Consider the following 10,849-nt stretch of genomic DNA (forward strand, 5'->3'; position numbering starts at 1 on the left):
CTCACTACCGCTGACTACCGTGTGGATGGTGTGGATCGTGTGAATAGGCCACGGATTAAACAGCTAAGGTGTGAACTGACGCAATCGTTAAGGTCGAGCTAAGGTTCGTAGTACTTGGGTGCATGGTACATTTCCGAAAGCTGGATAAGAATAGCAACCGTAGGAAAAAGTGGAATACAAAGGGGATGAGCGCAAAATGATTATCGGGAATGACAATGTTCGTAGCAACGTTCAGAGTTCTGACTAGATCCAGAGGTTGGAAGTTGTACAGTAGAATGTCCACTGTAACAGGCGAGTTTATTAAGGAGAAGGTAAATACATGCCAGAATTCTCAGAAACAGTAGAGAATTAGATTTATATTTCGATATATTTAAACGTTATTTGGATATTGACTAATTAATGTTTTAAGCAGACGGGGTTGGTGCTAGGCGTGTACACTACCGATGACGATGCGGAACGTTTTAAACTTACGTCAGCTGCCCAGAAATTAAACGAAAAGACGAGTGGAGCACTACTAGAACATATTAAGTTGTAAGTATTGTTTTAAAATTAAAATTAATGACTAAGAAAGCTGTGTTAAAGGCATTGCTTGTACGTAAAAGAGGCTGGTTAGATTTTTTTATCACCTTTATTTATGGAAGATTGTATAAGTAAGAAACATAGCGAAGGAGAGACATTGCTGAATTGGTGTTTATGTGAAGCGTGTAAAAGCAAATACATGGGGCAGAGACTTAGTTTATCCCCATTTTTTTAGCACTGATGAGTTAGTTGTGCTTCCATCTGAAAGAAGGAACTTAAATTTTAGGCACTTTTGGCACACTGTCCATTTAAATGCTGGCACCTCTATGTTCCTTAGCAGGAAATGTATTGAGTAGCTGAAAAATCAGCTACTCAATGGAGACCTCTAATATGGAGTTAATTAGGAATTCTGGTTATTAAACCATTAAATGTTTCAGTTTGTTAATAAGAAATCAGTTGAATTTCAGACACGACTCTGATACTGTAGAAAGTAACTTAATGAAGAATGTGGAAATAGGACTAGAATTATGACCCTGGTATTTAGTATAGATGGGATATTATTGAAATATCTTTGGCACAGACTACCAGTGTAATGGTGAGAAAGTGTAAGATATGTAAGACTGCTTACCCAGTGGGGCCTTTCTAGTATATCGTGACATGAAAGATATGTACAGTTTTGAGAGGAAGCGATGGATTGCAAATAACAAGAAAATTATTGCTCTTTTGAAGTAGAAATTTGAAGTGGTAAATTTTGTTTTGCCATAATTGAAGTGTGAAATTGTGGAACATGAATTTGTGAATTTTCTTGTACCTTAAATGAATAGTTGTTTTACATGCTATTAGAAGACTCTTTTATCGTTTGTACAATAGATATTTTCACATATTTTTAGTGCCATTTTTATGACCAGTTTTTAAGTGCACATTTCTTCAGAGAGCTACCAAATGTGATATGCTAGCTGAGGGTTAAGTCGTGAAGTGCGTAATAACAGAAGATGGACACTGTTCATAAGCATGAGAATTGTATTGTAAAGTAATAACATTTAAAAGTGCTATGGTTTTTCATGCAAGTGAATTTTTTCCATATCGGACTCCGGGCTCCGGCATGCTCTGCAGTCCTCCCCCCCCCCCACCAAGNTTCCATCCCAGTTTCTTTACATTAATGACATAAATTTGGAGAGCAGGCCAATTTCCTTGTATTTGTTAGTAGCAGGACATATGTCCATTCTTCAATTTGGAGCATTCATCATAAACTTCTTGGCTTTAGTCTGCAAGCGAACTATACGGACCGAGCAACCGTTGCTTTTCGGCGAAGTTAGTGCCAACTTTAGTGGATAGAGGGTGTCGCGTGGTCAGCGCAACAAATCCCCACAGCTGTTAATTTCAGTTGTGTAGACATTCGTCATCTTGTACTTTTCTCTGAAGAAACTGATGTTAAATCAGTTTCATCAGTTTCATTTAATTGATTAATGAATGTTAATGAAAATTATGTTGTGAAGAAGGATGAATATGCAGTTGTGAACTGAGGTTACTGAATATATTGTTTTCCAAATCCATAGAAGGGTATGGGTTTTGAAATTCTTGAAGATCATGATACCTTAAAACAAAATATAAATGCAATATAATATTGTTGACACCTAATTTGTAATCATATATTCATTCAAGATTTTAGACACACTACTTTGTTGATACCGGAAGGAAGCTATAAGTGAAATTAGAACTGAATTCAGTCAAATGCAATAGTGTTTTTAATAATGAAAAAGAATCTTTACACGGTTTTTGCCAATGGTGGCAATCATTGGAAGATGATCAGTGATGGCCATTATTGGCTGAAATGTGTAAAAGTTATATTTTTTTTATAAAAAACCTTGTTGCACTTGAGAGAATTCAGTTTTAATTTTATTTATATATTATAGAGTGCAAAGGCTGAGTGACAAGGGCTATTATGAAAACTGGAAGGAAGACTTTGTCACTACATTCCAGTATTGGTGTAATATTTTTAACTAATTCTTTACACAACATGCACAGAGTGAATGCATAAGTTTAATTGTCCATCTGCTCATTTCATGTCCCAAATTACTGATTGCATGTTAATGAAATTTGGTATTTGGTCCTACCAAAATAATTAGGGGCGCACATGAGTGTAGTTGGTTGAAGCACTGTCCCACAAGCCAGAAGGTCGCGGGTTTGATTCCTGATGTCATTGGATTTTTCAGTTGATCTAATCCTTCTAGCTGGACTATGGCCCCAGGGTTGACCCAGCCTCCAACAGAGGTGAGTACCAGGATTCTTCCTGGGTGTAAAGGCTGGCCAGCATGTAAGGCTGACAACCTCCCCACCATATGTAAGTCGATTGTGGGGAGCTTGACATCTGACAACCTCATGGGCCTCCATAGCCTATTACAGTATGCAGCAAATTCATTTTTGTTTAGCATGGGTCATCCATACTGGCTCTGGGGTCCGCCCAATGTTCTGTCCAATGGGTACCAGGGGTTCTTTTGCCAGGGGTAAAGCGGCCGGGGCGTGAAGCTGGCCACTCATCTTGAGCTAGTCCCAGGGTCAAGAAAATGTGGATCTATACATCCACTCCCTCATACACCTTGGAGTACACCTTTCTCTGTTTTTTGAATGACTTGATTCTTGAATCCTGGATGCCTAAATGACTATAAAGATGCCAGTCAGTATTCAGGCATTCTTGCATAGGAAGATCATACTGTTGCCTGGTCTAAGTACAGATTCCAAAAATGTTTTGAGGAAAAAAGCGTTTACCTGACATGAAAACACATGAGTCTGGTGTCTTCCAGCAGCCAAGTTCATTTCTCAGTGAAACAGAAAACTGTGTGGTGTGTTGAATTTCACTTTGTGAGATCCTAGAATAACATTCTGATTTTAATCTGTTTAAGCCTCCAGTGTGTGAGAATTATTTCTCTGTACACTTTGTTTCCAGTTTTTTTAAAATTGTACACTTTCATATGAAGTGAATATCACCATCATAGTCCTTTACCGAGTATTCATTCATTGAAGATAGTCCAAATTTTCTGTGATGTCTGCTATTGTTTTACCATGCCAGAAATGCAGGTCTGCTTCAGAAAATAAGCTGTATTAGTACTGTCACTTATGGCTGGGCTGCTGCTTTTCCATTCAGGTAGCTCCTCAGTTATCCTCGTGAGGCTGAGTGGACCCTGTTCCAGATCCACAACTTCTCAGAAAATCTGGTAGTGCCAGGAATCGAACTCGGGACCTCTGGATCTGTAGCCAGGAACTCTGACCACTAGACCCCAGAGGCAGTCCACCTGGACTTAAGTAGCAATAGATTAAAATATCATGTATCTTTTGTCACAAAATATATCGTAGGAAATGGTACATTTTCAAAATGTACAGCATATTAAATTTCTTGTCAGTTTAGTAAACTTCAGTCTTATATGCCAATAGTGGCATGACACACATCAGAATAATGTTCATTTACTAGCCAGTGTTTTCTTGGTAACTTATTGAGAAGCTCTTATGATTTGTGCATTTTGCTGATGTGTATATTTTGCAAACCTTCAAAATATAAAGTTCATGGGTGGGACCGGAACTAGAGAATGAGGGACTGGGGGAGTAGGACCCCTCTGCCATTCCACTTGTCCAAAATGGCAAAGGGAGTAATGAGGCGGTACAAAGTCCAGTTTGAACATTTGTTCCAGTAGGAGTATGGGATAAAGCAATATTCTTTAACATTGTAAGAGAGGTTTTACCAGATATTAAATGTTCTGCAAAAAAGAAAGGACCAGTAACTGTATCTCTCATCAGAGTGCACTTTACATTAACTTTTGATGAAACATGATCATGTTCACTAAATTTGTGGGGACCATAATTGTGTCTGTTGACTGTTTGACACGTCAGACATTTCTTCATTGGGCGAGCCAATTCTGTCAAGAAAGCCCTTGTCCTTTTAAATGCAAGAGAGCATTTGTAAAGTAAATAGAATTCCTAATTCACAATCTTTTATTCATGATAGGGTGTCTCTGAAATATTTCATGTATACATTCCACATTCACTGTTAGGGGGAGGCTGCCCATGTTGTTACAAGACATTCCCTCTCTCTTTTAGAAAATTTGTCTCACTTCATGTGAGGTATACTCGTAAATTGGTGCTGTGTGATTTGTGTAAACGTAGCTGAACTCTTTGTCACACACAGTTGCATGCTGTAAAGTATGCCAGCCACAAAATGCAGTTTACTTTTTGTTGCACACTGTATGTCTTTCCTTTAATGGAAGCAAAATTGAATGGCTTTGCTAATCTATGGTAGTATGATACACATGCTCAAAGTGTAAGAGTCTTGGAGAGTTAACTATGCTCTAAGAATGAGGGTACTCTTCAGTGCACAGATGTTTTATACAGGGAGAGTACAAATAATGTTTACAGCAGAATTATTATGATATGATCAGATAAGATGATACAACCTAACTATCAGACATGGAACTGTCAGAGATTAGAATCAAGCTCGCATATGCAGTTGCAGCAATTTATTGCCAGGTACACTGCAGTAAAGAAATTGCCAACACAAGTACAAAAATCAAAGCTTATCTTATGGTTTAATATTACCAGATGTGTGAAATGAGTGCAGTGACACTGTTGGATGGAATTTGGAGTGCATCCACCATCTGTGTCATCCATTTATGGATTTTACAAAAAGTTCAATCAGACAGGTTATTTGTATAAAGGGAAGGTTTCCTTTGGTGCAGAATACTCTTGTATGAATGGAACTGGAACACCAACTAGTAGTGCACGTATGAAACATCTGTGAGTGTTTAAATAAACTGTGACAGTTGTAGTTTAATGTCTAAATGTTCAGATGTTGTATCTTGCCCGATTGCTTCAGAATGAATTTACAAAATTGTGAAGATCATTTGTGCTCACATTGTATTATTGCATTTTTTTAGTGCTCTACACTGTGTATATCTATTTGTACACCATACAGGTGTACACAAACGTGCACACAACACATGCACATTCACAGAATATGGATGCACACAGTACATGTGGATGCACCCGTGCACAACATGCATGTGCATGAAGATGCGCACATGCGCTCTCATTCTCCTTACGATTTGAATTGAATGGAGGGGATTTTTGTCCATGAAAGTTGATAGAAACTTGTACTTGCAGCAGAGAGTTTCTTCAGAAATGCATCACTATGGATGACAGTCAACTTAAAACTTGTAATGCTCAGTAAACTAAAGTGTCTGGGTGTTAAGTGAGAAGTTTGAAAGAAATGGGTACTGATTATTTATATGCCACCATTTGGAAAGTTTTGTATTGCCTCTAGCAGCTTCCTTGCTGCTTATTTTAGCACTTTGATTCAAATGTTTATGTATACCTATCTTCATCATTGTTTAAGTTTTGTTTTTGTTTGAGTTTAGGGAACATTTATTCCTTTCATGATAGGGCTGTATCATTAGATGGCAGAGGTTGACCTGAAACAAGTATAATAATGCTGTGAATAACTTGTTAGCATTTTGATTTGCTTGTTTGTATTGTTTAATGTAGTAAAATGTAAATCTTCAGAAACTATCCAAACATTGGCATTATTTTGTTGTTTCAGGCCAAGCTGTACTGATCTTTAATGCAATTTTGGAACTAGATCATCCCAAATTTGTCCAACTCTCAAGTTCACATAATGGCTTCCAACCGTACAACGGCACCACAGAGAGTTCGACCCATGAAGCGTCAACATCCAACAGTGCTAAATGGTATCAGAGGATCATTTGAGGACAAAGACAGTGACTTCTTATGCCCTGTTTGTTTTGACCTAATTGAAGAGGTTCATGTTACTCACTGTGGCCACACATTTTGTTTCCGATGTATCTCACAGTCACTAGAGTCAAATAAACGCTGCCCCAAGTGTAGTTCTGTTTTGCCTGGACCTGAAAGTGTGTTTCCAAATTTTCTGCTCAATGAACTGGTGTCAAAGTATAAATCTCGCATGGTAGAATCAGGGGAGCTGAGATTGTCTAGTGATGGTTCTGGGGATAATTTCCAAGCTCCTGCAGATGGTTTTCGGGATTTTGTGGCTACCGAATCCCAGAACCTGACTCTCCCTGATGTGAATATAATTTTGGAGGTTCTTACTCAGAGAAAGCATTTGTTGGAAGCTGAATCTTGTGTTGCTCAGAACAGACTTCTCTGTGAATTTCTTAAGCATCTTTTGCAACAGAAGGAAGAGCAGTTAAGTCAGTTAACAAAAGAGGTTGCTGTTATAAAGAAAGATATAGATGAAGTGGAGAATATTCTGAAGGATGTTCAAAACAAATGTCCGAAGTTGGAAAAGGAGAGTCAAGCCGAATGTGGCGTTGCAGCTCCAAGTTCATTAAAAAGAGGTCTGATTACAAACAGTGTAAATGGTACCTTACAGGAAATGGAGTCAGGAGGAACACCTGGTGATGGAGGAAGTTGTGAAGGGTTTAATGTAAGCCAGAAGACTTCAGATAATTCAGTGACAGTACAAGCGATGAGGCGGAAACGAATGCACGCCCATTTTGATGACTTTGTACAGTGCTATTTCACTTCAAGAGCTAGAGAAATTATGTTAGGTAATACTGACAAAACACCTTCAACAGACAGTTCTGTAGGAGTTTCTTCTGGTTTGGATGTATTCCGTGAAAATCTAGTCAAGTTTTCTCGGTACAATACATTACGCCCCTTGGCAACACTGAACTATTCTAGTGACATTTTCACTAATGCTACAATTGTGTCTAGCATTGAGTTTGATAAGGACAATGAATTCTTTGCGATTGCTGGTGTTACCAAACGAATAAAGGTGTTTGATTATGGAGCTGTGATCAGAGATGCAGTAGATATCCACTACCCATGTGTTGAAATGATTTCAAGTTCCAAGATTTCATGTGTCAGCTACAACTCTTATCACAAGGGAATTCTAGCCAGCAGTGACTATGAAGGAACTGTAACAGTGTGGGATGCTGTAACAGGGCAGCGAACAAAAACCTTTCAGGAACATGAGAAACGGTGTTGGAGTGTGGATTTCAATGATGTGGATACAAGATTGATTGCATCGGGATCAGATGATGCAAGAGTGAAACTGTGGTCACTAAACATTGACCACTCAGTAGCATCACTGGAAGCCAAAGCAAATGTATGTTGTGTTAAGTTTAATCCTCGTAGTTCTTGTCACCTGGCATTTGGTTCGGCAGATCATTGCGTCCACTATTATGACCTGCGAAATATGAAAGAAGCTCTTTCCATATTTAAAGGCCACCGCAAAGCAGTTTCCTATGTTAAATTTCTAAATAAAGAGGAGATAGTTTCAGCTTCAACTGATAGTCAGCTCAAGATGTGGAATATTAATAATCCACACTGCTTGCGTTCATTTGTCGGTCATATTAATGAGAAGAATTTTGTGGGCCTGGCAACTGATGGTGATTATGTAGCATGTGGTTCAGAAAATAATGCTCTTTATGTATACTACAAAGGGCTCACCAAACAACTCTTCAGCTTCAAGTTTGATGCTGTGCGAAGTGTTCTGGAGAAAGAAAGACAGGAGGATGATGTGAATGAATTTGTTTCGGCTGTCTGTTGGAGGCAGCACTCAAGTGTTGTAGTTGCTGCCAACAGTCAGGGAGTCATCAAAGTCCTAGAATTGGTGTGATTTATTTTTTCTAGTAATTTTTGGGCAAGGTCTGGTTTTAGCTGTGGTGTAGAAGCTTCAGTAGAGAAAAACTGAGATCTTGACAAAAATTGCCATCCACTTACAAAGTCTGATTATGTATGACCTTAAATTATGTAATTAAGTTTATAAATAGTGTTATGTTGAAATTAATAATGACTTACATCATGTTTTAATTAATTTTGCCTTATGAAAGATTTGAGTGACTAAGTTGAGCATTGTCCATGAAAATTAAAACTTAAGTTGGCAGAAATGTTTAAGCATTTTAAAGGTTTGGTTATGCTTCTCTCCACTGGGGTGTGATGGAGTACATGTGATCTGAAGTAGTGATTTTACACCCCAGTTCCCTATGGAGCACTGGATAATAAGGGAGTGTGAGAATTTACATTCAAACATGGTCCATTACAAAATTGCAGAAGGATTTGTACAAACATTTCATCAGTGGGAAGTCCCTTCTCTGAATGCAGTTCATAGACTAGTCAGACAGTGGCATGAAAAATGCTCAGTCATCTGTAAAATGCTACCTGGCTGATGTTGTTTGGTTTGCATGTCTGAGAATATTGCCCAAGTTTTGGAATTTCTTAAGAGCCGGAATAGTGCAGCCGGTATAACTACTGGTTACAGGCTAAATGTTCATACTGGTTCTGGAGGCCACCCAGCCTCCTGTCCAGTGGGTACAAGGAGACTCTCCCCTGGGATTAAGTGGTCAGGCCATGAAGGCGACCACTCATTTCCAGCTGGTGCTGAGATCAAGAATATGTGGATCTGTACATCCACTCTGCTATATGCCTTCATGGCAAAGTGCTCAAGTAGTTAAGCACAGAGACAACTTTTTTGCTTAGTGGGGGGTGGAGTCCAACTGGGTTCACTCGGCATGGCAGCCACTGATTGGCCTATTGTAGCCTGCCCCGGGTGATTATGATGATGGAGAATTTGGTGGAATGAAGATTGGCAGGGGAAACCAAAGTACTTGGAGAAAACCCGCCTCAGTACCACTTTGTTAACCACATATCCCACTTGACCAGACCCGGGATCAAACCTGGGCCACCACAGTGGGAAGCCAGCAGCTAACAGCTTGAGCTATGGCGCCAGAGACAACTTTACTTTTAAGTTGACATTTGTTGACCACAGCCCAAGATGGTCAGCATATATGCATGCTTAAGCTGTATGCATATCATACAGTAGGGCAAGGCACATCTTTGCACAGTGACCTGAATTTTCACCCTTATAAAATTCAAGTTGCACAACAGCTCAGTGACCGTGGCATAGGCATGCTTGTGAATAATTGGTTTCAGGCGTTGATGGCTGGGAATCTAGTAATGGGAGACAACATTCTATGAGGCACATCTTTACTTGCATGCTGCTTTTACTAGTCAGAATTTTTCATAATTTACCACTGAAATTCTGCATGAACTCTTACAAACATCCTTGCATGGCCTGAAAGTTACTTCTCTCATTCTTTGTCATCTACGATGATTACTGAGCTCTGTTTCTTCAAAGATGGAGATAGGCAAATTTTCATACTTGTGTCACATTACTACATGATTCATCCATTTTCATGCCAAGACTACAAAATGTTCCACGGCATGGGTATATATGGTTTTATGAAGACAGTGTCACAGCCCACTTCATGAAAACTAGCATGGCTGTGCCTTCTAATTTATTTCCACAGCGGGCAATTTATCATTTTGATGATGTGCCATGACCATCATATTCATTCCAGATTTTTTTCTCTGGAAATTCCTAAAACGTAAAGTGTATGATAGTTGGCCAGCAGTTTTAGATGTGCTAGAAGCAAAAATTTGAAAGGAAATTGCCCATGTGTCAGAAGAAACACTTTGGGAGTTGATGCAGAACTTTGGCTTATTAGTGTATTTAGTAGGTTAGTGGTTGTCTAAAGGGTGTACTTTACAAAAAGTAAAATATTGGAAAGATGTTGAAGAGTATAGCAAAAGATATGCATTTGAAATTGAATATTTCGTTTTCTGTAAAATATTTCAATTTAAAATGTGTCACTGTTTCTACCACACATTGTATCACTTGGCATGAATGAGTTGTGATATATTCTGTTCATGTAAGTCATACATTGATTAGTGAATGTGTACTGTTTTCGTGTGCTTCACAATATAATGAAAGCTAAGCATTGTGTGGGGGTAAATTTCTCTGTAGTTAAATTTGGGCTGATGGTCAAGTGTATTATCCTTGTATAAAATTAATTATAATCAAGAATTATATTTCTTTTTAAGTTTAAAGACCAGTGACTGTAACCATGTTATTAAGACTTCATGAACCAAATACAACTACATTTTGTTGAGTTAAGTTTGGAGGCATAGATATGCTATTTGGTGATTTTTTACTATATAAAATTTAACATGCATAGCGAGTTTGATGAAGTTTATAGTAAATGATGTTAAGGTAAGTGTGAAGAATTTCCAGTATGCATTTGGTATTATTCTTACATCAATGCCTAGGTCATGTATATGGTCTCTTCCTCAGAGGATTCCCCACCATAAGTTTGTACCTCATTTCCTGATGCATGTTATGTGTTCTCCCCCATTTCATCCTCTTTGGTGTAGTATTGTTAACAGAATTAAAGGTGAAGTACAAATTATGATGTTCTCCATTGTGTTATTTTCTCCACCTTCCTATTCAGATTCCTCAATATCA

At 38.4% G+C, this 10,849-nt stretch overlaps 1 protein-coding gene across 4 annotated transcripts in view; it reads left to right on the forward strand.

Annotated features, from left to right (window-relative positions):
• The window catches only part of LOC111872868 (E3 ubiquitin-protein ligase COP1), a 163,498-nt gene that overhangs the window by 124,569 nt on the left and 28,080 nt on the right, over positions 1-10,849 (forward strand). Inside the window, exons 1-3 of one of the 4 annotated variants that reach the window (XM_023867102.2) lie at positions 36-311; positions 413-531; positions 6,104-8,980. In XM_023867102.2, coding sequence (XP_023722870.1) covers positions 6,179-8,164 — 1,986 coding nt within the window. In that variant the 5' untranslated portion in view covers positions 36-311; positions 413-531; positions 6,104-6,178 and the 3' untranslated portion in view covers positions 8,165-8,980. Of the gene's footprint in view, positions 1-35; positions 312-412; positions 532-2,737; positions 2,791-6,103; positions 8,981-10,849 lie in introns of those variants that run through there. The other 3 variants (XM_023867104.2, XM_033754873.1, XM_023867103.2) reach the window with 3 other exon arrangements.

Source organism: Cryptotermes secundus, unplaced genomic scaffold (genome assembly GCF_002891405.2).
Source record: "Cryptotermes secundus unplaced genomic scaffold, Csec_1.0 scaffold371, whole genome shotgun sequence".
NCBI lineage: Eukaryota > Metazoa > Arthropoda > Insecta > Blattodea > Kalotermitidae > Cryptotermes > Cryptotermes secundus.